An 18,112-nucleotide genomic window follows, 5' to 3' on the forward strand; every position below is an offset into this window, starting at 1 on the left:
AAAAAAAAAAAAAAAAAAAAAAAAAAAAAAACAGAAAATAAAATATAATGAGGATCATTTATCTTCCAAAGCACAAAATATAAGTGCAGCATTTTCTCTGTTTGCACTCAGATATATTATCTGTGGCATAATTGTTAGTGTTTATCACTTTGTGCATTTCACCTGCTCTGAGTGACAGTTCAATTTCATTCTAAGGAGCCTGTTTGCTGAAACACTGAACGTTAATAACACACATTCTGTTGTCCGTTTTCAGTCCTCATCTATGAACCAGAAAATCCTGAGGCCAAGGAGTTTTTCACACTTATTGAAGAAATGTTGCTGATGGGTAATTTTAAAAATTGAAATTCCTTGTTTCTCATAGAACTATAAGCACTCACTTTTTAAAAACCCATTATCCCGGGAGATTGTCAATACATCTTTAGGAAGTGGTTAAGAAAAGGCTAAATGGCTGTCCTAAATGGTTTAGTGAAACAGCTTGTCCTCTGTGATGGTCACAATGACCCCCTTCTCTCTGTGGGACAGAACTGCCCAAGCAGAGCAGGCTCCCTGGGGACCAGGCATCAGGTACTGACAAGCAGAACATGCTAACACAGCTGCGTGTTAAAGGAATTACCCACAATTCCAAGGGAAGCCAAACCCTCTAAATTACCATGTCTCACTTCCTTTCAATGGACAGTTTTACTACTGTCAATAAAATTCTATGATGGAAATAATTCTATGAAATTATTAAACAGAATTTCATTGACAATAGTAAAATATTTTTGTAGACCTATGTTTTAAATTATCAAAAACACCTGTATGCCAGTAAAAATATGTTTCTTCTTTGTACTACCACTTTGACCCTATGTGCAGTTAGCCAAGTCCAACTCAGTTCTTATGTTGCAAATATATGTATTTCTTGGTAGAGGGAGGGGCAAGGAGAATTATTTCTCAGAGTGAAGTATTAAGAAGCACTTTAAGCAATCCTCTTCCTTTCTGTGGCAGAGAAAACTCAGAATCGTGAGCAAGATGGTGAAGACAGTGATGAAGACAGCAGTGGTGAGAGTAAAGGAGAAAGCGATGAGGAGCTGAGTGACGAGAGCTCTGATGAGGGTGAAGATGGATCATGAGTGTTGCTGCGATACTTAAAAGCTTCATGTATTTTCATTAATGTATACCATGCAAATATAAAGATGAGAGTGGCATTTTAGTCTAATTGCTCCTTATTTGGTACAGTTTCTTTTATCTATATTCTTAGCTTAAGACTCTTCCTAATATTTAGACCTTAGCTCAATGTATGAGTTACTCAGAGGGGAAAATAGTTGAAAACACTTACATAGCACTATGTGCCAGGTACTGTTCAAACTGCTCTACACACATTATATAATCCAACAACCCCATTAAGTACTATTATTATGCCATTCTACAGATGAGAAAACTGAGGCACAGAGAGGGTGAATAATTTGTCCAGTGTCATACACCTATTTGTTTGTAGAGCCTGGATTTGTGCATGGATGTTATTGCCCCAGAATTCATACATTTAGTACCCTATAAATTACCACCATTTCAGGCACTTTTATATCATTCATCATTTGTTTGTTTGTCTAGATAATGGGATCTTGCCACATCAACCAGGCTGGTCTCAAACTCCTGGCCTCAAGCAGTCCCCCCATCTTGCACTCCCAAAGTTCTGGGATTACAGGCATGAGTCACTGTGCCCAACCCATTCATTGTGTGTTCTTTACAGCATGTATCACTGTCTGAAATGCTTGTTTAATTGTTCATTTCATCTTCTGCCTACCTGCCAGAGAATGTAACACCCATGAAGTAGGACTTTATCATTTTCCTCATAATATCCCTAGCAACTGGACAAGTACCTGGCAAATAATAGAACATATATACCAAATGAAGTGAAAGTTAATGGAAATATTTATATTATTTCATAAAACATTTACAAGACTTATACTTCTTATTTATCAATCTATTTTATTGTGCTGATTCTGTAGTCCTTGTTGAATTTCTGTCACCTTCAAATTAGGTTGTAAGGTAACTGTCTTAGTCTGTTTTTTGTTACTATAAGAAAATACCTGAGGCTCAGTAATTTATAAAGAAAAGAGGTTTATTTAGCTTATGGTTCTGCAGGCTGGGAAGTTAAAGATTGAGCAGTGCAATCTGGTGAGGGCCTCATGCTGTTGCCACTCATGGCAGAAAGTAGAAGGGGAACAGGCATGTGCAAAGAGATCACACAGCAAGAGAGGAAGCAAGAGAAACCAAGGAAGCCAGACTCTTAACAACCCACTCATGGGAACTAATCAATTCTTTTTTTTTTTTTTTTTTTTTTTTTTTTTGAGACGGAGTCTCGCTCTGTCGCCCAGGCTGGAGTGCAGTGGCGCGATCTCGGCTCACTGCAAGCTCCGCCCCCCGGGTTCACGCCATTCTCCCGCCTCAGCCTCCCAAGTAGCTGGGACTACAGGCGCCCGCTACCGCGCCCGGCTAGTTTTTTGTATTTTTAGTAGAGACGGGGTTTCACCATGTTAGCCAGGATAGTCTCGATCTCCTGACCTTGTGATCCACCCGCCTCGGCCTCCCAAAGTGCTGGGATTACAGGCTTGAGCCACCGCGCCCGGCCGGAACTAATCAATTCTTATGAGAGTAGGACCTCATTCACCCCTGGCCCCCAAATTAATCTATTCATGAGGGATTCAACTCACCTGCCTGACCCAAACCCCTTCCACCTCCCAACTCCTCCACATACTGGGGATCAAATTTCAGCATGAGTTTTATTTTGTTTTGTTTTTGTGTTGTTGTTGAGACAGGGTCTTGCTTCATCACCCAGGCTGGAGTGTAGTGGTGTGATCATGGCTCACTGGCAGCTTTGAACTCCTGGGCTCAAGTGATCCTCCTGCTTCAGACTTCTGAGTAGCTAGGAATACAGGCACATGCCACCATACCTAGCTAATATTTTTTAAAACAATTTTTGTACAGACAGGATCTTGCTATGTTGCCCACAGTGGTCTCAAATTCCTGGCCCGAAGTGATTCTTCCACCTCAGCTTCCCAAAATTCTGAGATTATAGGTGTGAGCCACTGCACCTAGTGCAACATGAGTTTTGAAGGGGGCAAACCACATATAGACCAAAGCAGTAACTGAGGTAAAAGAAAACTATTCCTAAGTAATTTGTTTACAAATGTGCCAATCTGATTTGAGGTGAAGCATTTTGAATTTTTATCTTATGTCAGTACAGTGTCACAACATATCCAGAATGCTTGCAGCATTGCTTATTCTTTAGGCATTGCTTATTCTTGTGGCCTGTAAACATTCAGAGTAAGGAAATCTGTGGCACCAATTCATAGGGATGACCAAAAGAAATGAAGATGGATATGTGTAATCCTCTAGTTACCCTTCTTATTCTACAGTAAACTCTCAGGGCTTCATGCATAAATAACCAAATAGCATCAGAGGTCTGCCTGACAGATCTCAGGAATTACCTGTTCTTTTCATTTTCATTTGGGTTTAATATTCATTCCACCATGGGAAAACCGCCATATCTCAGTCTGATGATGCTTACCTGATTAAGGAGAACCCTCTATAAGAAGTTCATAGTATACCCTAAAGCTGACATTGAAGACTAAGTAAGTTACAATGAGATTTTAGTTGTCTTTTAAAGGAACAGGGAAGCTTTGAGGAAGAAACTCTCTAAATAAAAAGCCATGATATCACAGGCCATGTTATAGTGAAATCTAAGAATTTATGAGGTTTGTTCATTCAGGATCATCAGTACCCCCTGTCCATACTCGTCATCCTACTTGCACTCATTAATCAATGAAATGGTAAGGTATTGGCATGACCTGACAATAGGCATGTGTGTATAATAGGTACGTAGTAATAATAGCTAAAAAATAATCTGCAAATTATTGTTTACATTATTTAACCTACTTGCTTCTCACAGTCATCTGAAGAGCATGCCATTATCCCCATCAATTACACAAACTGAATTTGACGTAATTGAGGAATCTAAGGTTAAATATTGGCTAGAATGTTGGAATTCAGATGAGGAAACTGAAACTTAGAGATGCTTGGTTATGTCCCAGTATGAAAGATTTTGTGAACCTTGAACCCAGTGTTCTTTGCTACCTCACAAAGAGCTAGCCTCCAGGAACTATTTAATAAGTCTGCCAGTGAGTTATGTCTGTGTAGACAGTTCAGTTCCAGACCTGTGCCTTCTTCAATAACTTTACAACACATTGTCATGATGTTAATGAACCCAAATATCCAACAGTGTGAGAATATATAAGAATGCCTACTCAATAGACTTCAGAGGGGAACCCACTGAAAAAGTTTCATGTATTCAATAAGGATTTTTTGTTTTTGTTTCTTGTGAGACAGAGTTCACTCTTGTTGCCCAGGCTAGAATGCAATGATGCAATCTTGGCTCACTGCAACCTCCACCTCCTGAGTTCAAATGATTCTCCTGCTTCAGCCTCCCAAGTAGCTGGGATTACAGGTGCGTGCCACCACGCCCGGCTAATTTTTGTATTTTTAGTAAAGACGGGGTTTTGCTGTGTTGACCAGGCTGGTCTCAAACTCCTGACTTCAGGTGATTTGCTTGTCTTGGCCTCCCAAAGTGCTGAGATTACAGGCATGAGCCACTGCACCCGGCCTCAATAAGTATTTACTGAAGGCCTTCTAGGTATTCTGTAGGGAACAAAACTCAGTCTCTGCTCTTAAACAGCATTGTTGTTAAATACAGGGTGATAAACTCTGCCATTGTGGGAGTCCTGGGCACTAAGGGAGCATGTGGGAGGGCAGGAGAGACACCTATTCTATTCTAACCCATTCTAGGCATCCAGGAAAAGCACTTAGAGGGAAGTGAAGTCTAAGCTAAGAAGGTAGAGGAAATGGGAATCAACTGTAAGAAAAGGGTGTGTAGAAGATAGTCTGAGTAGGGTAACACAACTTGCAAAGGCACAGAGACACAATCTGAGTTCAGAAGTTAAACAGGTAAGGTTGGATTATAAAATGAAAATGAACCAGTTAGAGTGGAGAAAAATGAAGCTACAGTGGTAAAAGATCTGGGTGATGGAGGGTCTTAGAAGCCATGTTAGGGTTTGAACTTTATCCTTAGAGTAATGGAGGCATTGAATGACTTTAAGGAAAATAATTGTATTTTAGAAAGAGCATTCTGGTAGCCAGGTAGAAAAGACATCTTCTTAAACTACACATTATGATCCATTGGTCAGTTATGAAATCATTTCAGTAAATCACAAATACCTAGGGTTTTACAAAATTAAATACATAGAATAGAAAATATCAGCATATAGCCGGGCGTGATGGCTCACGCCTGTAATCCCAGCACTTTGCAAGGCCAAGGCGGTCGGATCACGAAGTCAGGAGATTGAGACCATCCTGGCTAACACGGTGAAACCCCGTCTCTACTAAAAAAAAAATACAAAAAACTAGCCGGGCGAGGTGGCGGGTGCCTGTACTCCCAGCTACTCGGGAGGCTGAGGTCGGAAAATGGTGTGAACCCGGGAGGTGGAGCTTGCAGTGAGCCGAGATCGCACCGCTGCACTCCAGCCTGGGCAACAGAGCGAGACTCTGTCTCAAAAAAAAAAAAAGAAAGAAAGAAAGAAAAAGAAAATATCAGCATATACTGCAAAAGAGTATGGCAAGTATTGTTTTATGAAACTTGTTTCAGGAGTGTGTATTCCCTAGACCTTGATGAGAAATGTATTTCTTCCTATGAATCTCCATGAAAAATAAAATTTTAGAGTACAGAGAACAGACTAGAGTTGAATACAGACTCTAGCAGTTCAAAATTGTAACCTGAAAAGAGGTAGTAGCAGGGAGATGTAATGGAAAGGAGGGGTTACTCTAGAGGTAGAAAGAATTGGAAGGAATTGGTGATAAAGTAAATGTGGTAAAGAGGTAGAGGTCAAGGATGACTGTCAGTGGGAGGATGAGGTATATGGTGATGCCAGCCCCTAAAGACAGGAACACAGGAAAGCAGCTTTGTTGAAGAAGATGGAGGTTCACTTGCACAAGTTGACTATGGGAAATGTATTAGTTTCTTATTGTTGCTATAAAAAATTACCACAAACTTTGTGGCTTAAAACAACATAAGTTTATGATCTTATAGTTCTGGAGGTTCTAAGTCCAAAATGGGTCTCACTGGGCCAAAAGCAAGGTGTCAGCAAAGCTGCATTCCTTCTGGAGGCTCTAGGAGATAATCCATTTCCTTGCCTTTTCCAGCTTCCAGACCCCACCTATATTCCTTGGCTCATGGCCCCATCTCTCCTCCTTCAAAGCCAGGAATGTCTGGCCAAGTCCTTTTCATGCTGCCATCTCTCTATTCTCTCTCCTGACTTTTTCTTCTGCTTTTAAAGATGCTTGTGATCACCTCGGGTCCATCTGGATAATCCAAGATAGTCTCCCTATCTTTTTTTTTTTTTTTTTTTTTTTTGAGACAGAGTCTTTCTCTGTCACCCAGGCTGGAGTGCAGTGGACGGATCTCAGCTCACTGCAAGCTCCGCCTCCCGGGTTTACGACATTCTTTTGCCTCAACCTCCCAAGTAGCTGGGACTATAGGCGTCCGCCACCTCGCCTGGCTAGTTTTTTGTTTTGTTTTTGTTTTTGTTTTTGTTTTTTTGTTTTTTTGTTTTTGTTTTTTTTGAGATGGAGTCTCGCTCTGTCGGCCAGGCTGGCTAGTTTTGTGTGTGTTTTTTTTTTTTGAGATGGAGTCTCGCTCTGTCGCCCAGGCTGGAGTGCAGTGGCCGAATCTCAGCTCACTGCAGCTCCGCCTCCTGGGTTTACCCCATTCTCCTGCCTCAGCCTCCCGAGTAGCTGGGACTACAGGCGCCCGCCACCTTTTTTTAGTAGAGACGGGGTTTCACCGTGTTAGCCAGGATGGTCTCGATCTCCTGACCTCGTGATCCGCCCGTCTGGGCCTCCCAAAGTGCTGGGATTACAGGCTTAAGCCGCCGCACCTGGCCGAGTCTCCCTATCTTAAAGTCAGCTGATCAGCAAGGTTAACTCCATCTGCAACCTCAATGCCCCATTGCTATGTAACCTAACATATTTGCAGTTTCTGGGTACTAAGATGTAGACATCTTGGGAGCAGAGGGGTGCATTATTCTGCCTAACTCAGAAAGTATTGGGTAAGTGTTAACTAGTGTTCATGGTAGGAAGCTTAAAAAAGACACTTGGGCAGGAAATATACCTTTATTAGGAGTCATCAGTTAGAGATAGTAATCAAAAAAACAGAGTGGAGGACCCATGGAGACGGTATAGTCCAAATAGAAGAGGATCAGGGATAGAATTATAATGATCACCAACATTTAAGTGGCAGTCCATGAAAGAGAAGTGCACATAATAGACTGAGAAAGAACAACCAAGAGGAAAATTGGGAAAGCAAATATAGGGGGCACTGTTGGTTTCCTACTCAGCAACTATCCTTTTCCCTTTCTTTGCAAAGACAGTCCTGATTCTGTTCAGATATTCACTCCCCACATACATAGCCATGAGACCCAGCCAACCAGTGCCTGGCATTTCTCTGGTGACTGTTATTGTTCCCGAGATGGACATGTGACCTACTTGTTCTAAAAAGATCGAGGACTTTATTTCATGATTGGGAGGAGATGTTCCTCCATTCTTCTGGTTAAGAACCAGGAAGCATGCTGCTCTAATTTCTGCTGGCAGTTATCTCATGATCATGAGAGAAGCTAATCTTAGGAAGAAGCTGACGCTGTGGATGGGAGAACAAAAAGAACCTAGGCCCCTGATAATGCTCAGCCACTGAATCGACCGGACTGGGAGCCAGCCCTCTGAGTTTATGAGATAAACTTTCTTATTGTTCAAGCCAGTTGGATCAAGGTTTCTTTTACCTGCTGCCAAAAGGCTCCTAACTGATATTGAGCAGCACCACAGAAACCCAAAAAAAGAGTTTCAAGGAGGCTGCAAAAACCTGCTTTGCCCAAAGTCGCAGAGAAGACAAGTAAGATAAGAACTAAGAGGGTAATTGGATAGCAACAAAGAGGCGGTTGGTGATATTAGGGAAAGCTGTGTCAGTTGAGTGTGGATTGGGGGTGCTGTATTTCAGTGAATTTGAGTGCATTGGAGGTAAGGAAAAGGAAAACAAGGAAAGAAAAAAGATGAAGTATCATTGGAAGACATAAGGTAAGTGGAGTATTATTTGTAAAACATTTAAGCATGTTTACCTGGACAACATGGCAAAAACCATCTCTATAAAACATATAAAAATTAGCTGAAAGTGGTGACACATGCCTGTAGTCTCAGCCTGGGAAGCTGAGGCAGGAGGATCACTTGAGCCTGAGAGTTTGAGGCCACAGTGAGCCATGATCTGATTTTGCCACTGCACTCCAGCCTGGGTAACAGGGAGACTCCATCTCAAAACAAGCAAACAAACAAACAAACAAATAAATAAATATTGATGAGCCTGAGCCTGTTTAATAGGATGGATGATAATAACAGCTACTGATAGCCTGTTATGTGTTAGGCACTAAGCATTCAGATGTTAATGTTTTAATCCTCATAACACCTGTATGGAATAGACGTTATTATTCCCAATTTACATAGGAAGAAAGTGAGGTGTAGAGAGGTAGAAAGTAACTTTCTAATGATCACGTACTTGGGAACTGGCAGATTCAAGTCCAGGTCATTTTATTCTAATACCCTGCCCTTCACGCTATGGCTTCCTCCCTAAGAGGCCAGTGGAGAGGAACAGATTGAAAAAAGGGATAACTTACAAGGCATTTATCTAATACTTTAGAAGATCCATGTAAGGGAACCTTAATACATGGCAGTGTTTAGTTGAACCACTGCCCCAGCAGTCCAAGTGTGGAATCAGAACTGTGTCTCCTCTTCTCCAGTATTGGTCCTTTCATAGCCTTCAATTACCCTACATTATTTTATATACTAAACAAGGTGATAACCTGCCTTTATTTATTTATTAATTGAGATAAGATCTCACTCTGTTGCCTAGGCTGGTGTGCAGTGGTGTAAACACGGCTCACTGCAGCCTCAAACTCCTGGGCTCAAGTGATCTTCCCACCTCAGCCTCCTGAGTAGCTGAGACTACAGGTGCACACCCCCACCCCTGGCTAATTTTTTAATATTTTGTAGAGACTGGGTCTTGCTATGGTGCCTAGGCTGGTCTTCAATTCCTGGCCTCAAGGGATTCCTCCCACCTCAGCCTCCCAAAGTGTTACGATTATAGGTGTAAGTCACCATGCCCAGCCTGCATTTACTTTAATTACAATGTTTATTTCCCTTTAGCTTGGTCCTGGTGGACATGTAAGATAGACGTAATTGTGGTATTTGCCTGAAATATTGATGTTGGTCACGGGGGAGCACGTGAACAGAGCTCATGGTACCAGATGTGAAGTCAAGCCTACGGCCATTGGAAACATTGTGGAGTTCGGGGCAAAAGTCCTATACCATAAGGTCTTGAGAGTTCACAAGAGGCAAGTAAGATAAGGCCTCCAAGGCCAGACTAAGGAGTATAATGGTCTTTCTGATTGTCTCTCCTAATAAGCCCCCCAGTCTCATAGGATATGAGTTATAATGGAGCAGGGGGAGAGTATAGAGCTTGGAGGAGCTTGGAAAGTAAAGTATTGGGAGAAGATATTGGCTTGCATAGCCTGTTCAAAATGTACCTTTCTGAACCAAGAGACAGCTTATGACACATATCATGGTTGGTTCCCCCTATATCCATTCCACCCCAGATGATAAATCTAAGCTAATCATAGTAATCCTATCCCCTTTGCTACTAGTTATTGCTAGGCATGGGCAGAACTACACCAATATCAACTGATGAAACATCAGCAGGAGTTGGATATTAACAGGAAGCAATGGAGCCCTCATGGCTGCTGGTGGCCATCTTAGAACCAGGAGTAGGCCTCATGCTGAAGCTAAGGCTAAGGGCAGCAGAGCACAGCGAAAAAGGAACCTGGTCCTTAAAGACATTTTCTCACTATGTAAAACAATACATTTTCTTGCTATTTAAACCATTTTGCTTCAGATTTTCTATCACTAGTAGCTGAGAGTATATCCAATGTATCTGCCACAGCACAATGATAATGCCAATAACATCTCCTAAGACTGTGTAAGTCAAACTGGATGCTTAGGTTGCCCTCAGGTCCCCAAGAGTTCATGGCCACTCAAAGCCAAGGAAGAGGAATTGGTGGGTCCTTCTGTCAGTCAGGATAGGCAGAAATGTGAAACTGGTTAAAATGGTTATCTCTGGGTTGTGCAATTGAGGGAAGGTAGGTAAGAAGAGTTTTACTTTTCATTTTACACCTTTTATTTATTCCCTTAAAATTTTAAAATCATGGGCATATATCACTTTTATAACTAAAAACTTTTTTTATTGTAAACCATACATAGAATGCAATTTATCATTTTAAGTATTTTCAAGTGTATACTTCAGTGGTATTACGCACATTTACATTGCTGTGCAACCATCACCAGCACCCATCTCAAGAACTGCTTCATCTTCCCAACTGAAACTCCGTCCTCATCAAACAGTAACTCCTCATTTCCCACTCCCACTAGCCACCATTCTACTTTTTGCTTCGATGAATTTGACTACACTAGGTACTGCATATAAAAGGAATCATATATGTCATTTTGTGACTGGTTTATTTCACTTAGCATGTCTTCAAGGTTCATGCATGTCATAGCATATGTCAATACTTTATTCCTTTTACTGCTAAATAATATTCCACTGTATGCATATGCCACATTTTGTTCATCTGTTCATCCACTGATGGACATTTAGGTGGTTTTCACCTTTTGGTTATGGTGAATAATGCTGCTATGAACACAGGTGTACAAATATCTGTTGGAGGCTAAAACCTTTTAAATTAAGCATATACATGGGGTAGGGGAAAATATGGGGGTGGGGGGTTACTGAAAATGCTAACCATGGTTGCGTTTGTGTGATGAGGTTATTTCCTTTTTCATCATTCTAAAGTCATAAGCTTTCTTTAGCAATCATATATTACTTGAAAGGAAAGAAGATGTACATTTTTTGAAAGAAAAAATCTTTAAAAGAGAATTAAGGTAAAATTGACCTTAGGATCAGAAAAGTTAACATAAGGAAGGATATCAACATTCATGGAGTATACAATTATGTGAGGTGTTTTAGCAGGCCTTAGTACTCTTTCTGGTATGATGGAAGCTTTTAATGAGGATAAATACTAATAAACAAGCCAATAAATAGTTCATTAAGTACAGGGGGAAAAAAAATCACCTGAGATAGAAATTTGCTTATTTTCATAAAATATTAACCAGTAGTACATTTACAAATTGCGTACCCTGATGACTAATTGGATATTTAAGCAGGATTAATTGCAATCCATCACAAATAGCCCCCAAAGTCCCTGTTTTCTTAGGATTTATGATGTAGTTCCTGTTGCTGCACAACAACATGTATTTTAATACTGAATTTTCATAAGCTCCTCCCCCCGCTTTTTAATACCTCAGCTATTTTGTAACAAGGCTTTTGGTGTCCCATGCTCTCAGGTCCCTAATGTATCTTCATCTCTAATAAAGATTATTCTAAATGTCTTTCCATAAAAAGACTTGCTTGAAAGTAACTATTCTTTAAGATGATAGATTTCACAGTTCCCTGCCTACCACTGGACAATATGTTAAGAGGAAAATCTCTTTCCCATCAAAACAGGCACCAAATTCAGTTTCTTCCAATTGGCATCAGAAGAACCCAACTAAAGGTGGGAGCAGAGTATTTTTTTTTTTTTTCTGAGATGGCGTCTTGCTGTGTTGCCCAGGCTGGAGTGCAATGGAGTGATCTCAGCTCACTGCAACCACCGCCTCCCAGGTTCAAGCGAGTCTCCTGCCTCAGCCTCCCAAGTAGCTGGGGTTACAAGTGCGTGCCACCACGCCTGGCTAATTTTTGTATTTTTAGTAAAGGCGGGGTTTCACCATTTGGTCAGACTGGTCTCTAACTCCTGACCTCAGATGATCCGCCCACCTTGGCCTCTCAAAGTGCTGGGATTACAGGTGTGAGCCACGGCACCTGGTGGGGGGACAGAGTTTTAAATCAGCAGACAACATCCTTATCTAAAGCCACCTTCTCTTAGCTCACAACCTGCCAATGAAAGAAAATAAGAGAAAAAATATTAAAAATCATATGTCACTACACAAAATTAAGGGAATACTTCAAGAAACTTATCTCAAATGAAAACTTGCTAAATTGAGCTTTCTTTGAAAACCTGTGAAAGCAGACTGGGCGCAGTAGCTCACACCTGTAATCCCAGTACCTTGGGAAGCCGAGGTGGGAGGATCACTTGAGCCCAGGAGTTCACGACCAGCCTGGGCAACATAATGAGACCCTGTCTCCATAAAAAATAAAAAACCGAAACCAAAAAATTAGCCGGGTGTAATGATATGAGCCTATAGTCCCAGCTACTCAGGGGTGGGGATGAGGTGCGAGGATCATGTGAGCCAGGGAGGTCAAGGCTGCAGGCAGGCATGATCGCACCACTGCACTCTAGCCTGAGTGACAGAGTGAGACCCTTGCCCCCCAAAGTGCTGGGATTCTAGGCATAAGCCACAGTGCCCAGCCTGTAATTTTAAATATAAGGATAAAGGAAAACCTCACTAGGAAAAGAACACTTGAACATTTGAGTAAAGACCAGAATGAGAAGGAACAAACCCTACAAATGCCTGGAAGAAGAGCTTTCCAAGCACAGGGTTAGTAATTACAGAGTCCCTGGCCCATTCTAGTTCATGTTTATGAAACAGCAAGGAGGCCATTGTCCCTAGGGTGGAGTGAGGATGGGATAGAGCAGTACAAGAAGAGCTCAAACAGGTAACAAAGTCAGACCGTGTATGTAGGACTTTATCGGTATTATAAAGACTTTGTCTTTTCCTTTGACATGTGGAATCATTAGAGGGTTTTGAGTAGAGGAAAGCCATGATATGAGTATGACCTAGTATTTTACATTGTGTGTGTTAGGGAAGGAAATGAGGGATAGTAAGAGCAGAAATAGAGAGTGAAGTTGTTAAAGTTTGAAAGTAGCTCCACCAGAATTTACTGACAGATTGAAAGGAAGAAGTCAGTGATAACTCCAAGGTTTCGGACTAGACCAACTGGAAGGTGGAGTTGCCTCTAGTTATTTACAGAGATGGAGAAAACTGTAATAGGAGCAGGTTTGGAAAAAAGCATGAGGAATTCAATTTGGGACACCTTAAGTTTCAGATGCCTATTAGAAATCCAAGTGGATGGCCAGGTGTGGTGGCTCATGCTTGTAATCCCAGCACTTTGGGCAGTCAAGGCAGGTGGATCACCTGAAGTCAGGGGTTCAAGACCAGCCTGGCCAACAGGGCAAAACCCTGTCTCTACTAAAAATACAAAAATTAGCTAGGCATGGTAGCACATGCCTGTAATGCCAGCTACTAGAGAGGCTGAGGCAGAATTGCTTGAAACCATGTTGTAGTGAGCTGAGATCATGCCACTGCACTCTAGCCTGGGCGACAGAGCGAGACTCCATCTCAAAAAAAAAAAAAAATCCAAGTGGAAAATTCAACTGGACATATCAAACTGGAATGTTGGACAGAGGTTCAGGGTACAGATATAAATTTGGGAGCCAACAACATCTAAATTTTTTTATTTTAATTTAAATAAAAATTAAGATATTTAAAACTGCCAGATTGGATGAGATTACAGAGGGAGAGAATGAAAGTAGGAAAATAGAAATGATCAAAAGATTGAATCCCAGCAGAAATCCATAATTATGTGTAAATGTCACCTCATCACAAAACTGGCTCCCTCTCTCCCCTTCCTAAGAGAGTCTGAATACTCCATCAGAAAACTTTCTCTACAGATCAAACTATCTTTGTGCACTAATAAAAACCTCTAAGGCACTAAAGAGGAGGGTTTTGAGTCCTATGTCAGGGAATGATCAGTAGCTCTAATAAAAGAAATTGGCAAAATAATACAAATATTATGCTTAGCTTATACATCCCAGGAGCACAAATTTAAATTGATCAAAATCACTGTTGAACTAAGGGGAAGGAGCAGAAGCAGCAATTAACATGTATTGAACATCATTAACTAGGCACAGTTGCGTTTGCTAAAATGGTTTCTCTCTCTCTTTTTTTTTTTTTTTTGAGACTGAGTCTTGCCTAGGCTGGAGTGCAGTGGCACAATCTTGACTCACTGCAACCTCTGCCTCCCAGGTTCAAGCGATTCTCCCGCCTCAGCCTCCGAAGTAGCTGGGATTACAGGCATGTGCAACCATGCCCAGATAATTTTTGTATTTTTAGTAGAGACGGGGGTTTCACCATGTTGGCCAGGCTGGTCTTGAACTCCTGACCTCAGGTGATTTGCCTGCCTCAGCCTCCCAAAGTGCTGGGATTACAGGCATGAACCACCATGCCCAGCCTAAAATGGGTTCTATGAGCATCAAATAAGATAGCCCACAAGGCTGATATTAACACCCGTTTTACTTAGAAGTAAACTTGGAGCAATCATACAATAGCCGGTAAGTAGAATCTAGATTTAAACTCAAGTCAGACTGACTTCAACGTTTTTGCTTTTCTCCCAGCAAAAGCTTCCCTGAGGGCCTCAAGAGGTTCTTGAGTCCATGGTATTTACAACATGAGAAGAGTCGCCAGTGAGAAGAATCACAAAATACCTGTAATAATAAATTGTTTCAGATGAATGAAGCCTCCTCTGGTCTTATCTTGTACCCTAACCCTCCCATTATGGGGGTCTGGAGAGATTCTGTGATTTTTCCAAGGTCTGATGATTATTGTGTGACAGAGCCAGAAGGCTTCACTGAACAAGTGTAAGGCGCTGGGACTGAGGGAAGAAGAAAGCATTTCCAGTCCCCTGCACACTAGGAGTATGGTCTGGGAAGTCCTGTAGCCTCTCTGGACTTAAGTTTCCTCATCAAGAAAACAGAAGACCTCAGGTGATAATTAACTGAGAATTCATACAATAAACACACCACACAATTTCCCTGAGACTTATTTCCTACCTCTATAATATGAGGACAATTATTAGTCATGTTGTTAAAGAGAGAGAGACTGCAAGAGAGACCGAGATACAGAGACAGAGGTCTCTAATGTCCCCCACAGACCCCAGCACCACCACTGTTAGCCAGACTGGGCCCACAGTAAGCAATTCTGGGCAGCCTATGCCAGACTTTCCCAAGTTCCACTTTGCTCCTGCCTTGGCTTTTTTTTTGAGACAAGAGTCTCCCTCTGTTGCTCAGGCTGGAGTGCAGTGGCATGATCTCGTCTCCCTGCAACCTCTGCCTCCTGACGTCACGTGATTCTCTTGCCTCAGCCTCCCAAGTAGCTGGGATTACAGGTCGTGCGCCACCATACCCGGCTAATTTTTGTATGTTTAATAGAGATTGGGTTTCTCCATGTTGCCCAGGCTAGTCTCAAACTCCTGGCCTCAAGGGATCTGCCTGCCTCGGCCTCCTATAGTTCAGGGATTACAGGCGTGAACCACTGCGCCCCGTCCCCCTTTGCCCTTCTTGGTATTAGAGAGTGCATTCATCAGCTATTGTCACAATATTTGATACAGTTTGGATGTTTGTCCCCTCTAAATCTCGTGCCGAAATGTGACCCCCCAGTGTTGAAGGTGGGCCCTGATGAGAATGACAATCAATCATGCACCCCTTCTGTTAAGGTTCTAGTTTCCTCCCCTGAGTAACTGGCCAGGATTAGGGGAAGAAACCTGGCCTGGAATAGAAGTTTAAGTTATTAGATTCTCCACAACTAAGTGAGAACTTTCCAGAACCTTTTCACAAGCAACAGTCCCAGATACCTATATTTGAAAATGGGGACTAAATGTCTGTTATTTTAAATAGCTCAAGAACTTTTACACTAAAAGAAATGAATAAAATATTACTCTCCTCAGTCTCCCATGAATTCTGTATTTCACTAAAGCATATCAGGTGGGAAATCCTCCTTTTTGCATCCCACCCTTTTGGGGAAGGACTGATTTTGCCTTGGTTTCTGTTGAGATCAGAAAACACAGATATACCTTTAAAGCTCCTCATCAGAATTACAATCCAGAACTATATTTCCTTGGTTTCCAGTTTTGCAGTGAAACAGTTTCTTGCCTAATATTCAAAGGTTCACTACCTTTGGGACACAGCTAGGTGGGAAAAAAACAGATGCCATTCATCCCCTAGTCTTTCACCAAAGGGACACACCACCCTGGGTGTTTCAGGTCACTTCCGGAGCACTTCTGACCATTTGAAAAGGCCATGCTTTGCGAAATACGGCAGGGATGAGTATGAGCCTGCATTCTTCCTTGAAGAACTGTTCCCTTGGGAGGCCTGTTGTGTCTTCTCAGAAATTGTAATCTATTGCCACCTGGTGGTCGTTCTGTGTTCGTGTTTAGAATAGCAAGAAGTGGGCGTTTTAAGATTTGCACAAGGAGATTTGCCCAAACACAAGTCACCCTGTCCTCCTTGATTCATTTCTTTGTATTAGAATATTTTCATCTTCTGACTATCAAGGGGGAAGGACCATTTGCCAATTATCCGAATAATCCAACTCTCTTCTTTAGAAGTGACTGTAATTCCTAGAGTCCTCCCTCTCCAGCCTTCCAGCATTCTGCTGTTACCCCTCCCACCCTCTCGCACTCTTTTAACCCTTTCCTACCTCCCAGCTGTGAGTGTTGTGTGGTCTGTTGGGATGAGGGTGTGGATTTAGCCATGGTCCTCCAAGAAAGTCCAGAATAATTCAGGGAACTATCTTTAAAGTACAAAAACAGCAAATGGACCTTAGCTCCAACTTAAGCAGAACGAAAGGTTAAGTAACGCTTCCCCCAGTTCTCGTCTCAGGAGACAGACGTTTAAGCGGTGAACACTGCCATTTTTTTCTTTTTGGTCATAAATTAGACACTTAAAATAGATTTTAAAGAGCCAGCTGAAACGAACCAATACCGTGGCCCTAAATTACGTTTCCTGGAGGCTAAAAATTCTAAGTGCGTCAAAAAAAAAATTTGACGTGTCCTGTCTACTCACCTTGACTGACCACGTTTTAGGCATGAAGATCTCCCCGCAGCCCGTTTGGGCGCTCCTTCAACGCCTCACGCTCCTCCCACCCACCCGCTTTTCCCTTTGCAGAAAAGGCTTGGCCCCAAATCCGGTTGGAATATCTTTAAACAATCCCCCACCCACCCACGCCGGGGAAAGGAATAAAGGGCATTGTGGGCGGAGGGTCGTGTTCCCAAGTCCCAGCCGTGGTTGACCTAAGGACAGATTATCCTCGGCAAGACAGGGTGGAGTAGCTGGGGCTGCAAGATCGCAAATCCCTAACGCCCGAAAGAGACTGGAGGGGTCGCACATCGCCCCCTCCTTCTTCTGCCTTTGAGCGCCGCGTTCCCATTTCTTCAAAGCGCTTCAACTACAATCGAAACAGCTGGGCGGATACCACTCCCTTCCGGGCCACCCCTCATCACCGGTTCGAGTCCCTGGAGAGGATATCTTTTTTCCACCCCCATTAACCCAAGAATCCTCCCCCAGGAGTAATAAAAGATTAAAGGAAGAGTGAAATACATAAACAAAAATATAGGTTTCAAATGTTGTTTAGAGCCGAATGACAACCACGGCCACTCTTAGTTCAAATTCCTACCCGAGAGAAGAACAGTGGGCGAAATACCTCATGCCCCAACTAGGCAAAACAAACACTGCCGTTACTGCCAGGAGTGAAGACTGCTGGGGCAAGCCTGGTGGGTTGGCCCAGAGCTATTGGCGGAAGCGAACGAAACAGAGGCGTGGGGACCAGAAGGGCGGGCGCTGTCCTTCGTGCTGAAAGATCTATGCCCTACCTCAAAACTCTGGATGGGGTGGAATTCCAGGCCTTCAATTCCTTACCATTCCTGCTGTGCCCAAAAGTCCGAGTTGGAGGAGGAGATCATTGAAAATTAAATCAAATTCATGAAGTCTATAAGTCCGCTCCCCTCCCTGCCTCACTGGAATGTCCACTCTCGGCGTGCAGGATAATATAAACCGCAGGGACAATGCAAGCTCCAAAAAATAAGTGCTTGGCACACAGTATGGGATTAATAAATACTCGTTTAATCAATTATTGCTAATATTCAATTAAACATTCTAAACAA

The 18,112-nt window shown here is 42.4% G+C and overlaps 1 protein-coding gene across 2 annotated transcripts in view; it reads left to right on the forward strand.

Annotated features, from left to right (window-relative positions):
• Window positions 1–1,189, forward strand: part of ERICH2 (glutamate rich 2) — a 28,041-nt gene extending 26,852 nt beyond the window's left edge. For both annotated transcript variants that reach the window (XM_025405351.1, XM_025405352.1), the window contains 2 exons: window positions 254–325; window positions 985–1,189. In XM_025405351.1, the coding sequence (XP_025261136.1) occupies window positions 254–325; window positions 985–1,109 (197 nt within the window). In that variant the 3' untranslated portion in view covers window positions 1,110–1,189. The remainder of the gene's footprint in view (window positions 1–253; window positions 326–984) is intronic.
• The last annotated feature ends 16,923 nt before the right edge of the window (window positions 1,190–18,112 follow it).

This window comes from Theropithecus gelada, chromosome 12, assembly GCF_003255815.1.
Source record: "Theropithecus gelada isolate Dixy chromosome 12, Tgel_1.0, whole genome shotgun sequence".
Lineage (NCBI taxonomy): Eukaryota > Metazoa > Chordata > Mammalia > Primates > Cercopithecidae > Theropithecus > Theropithecus gelada.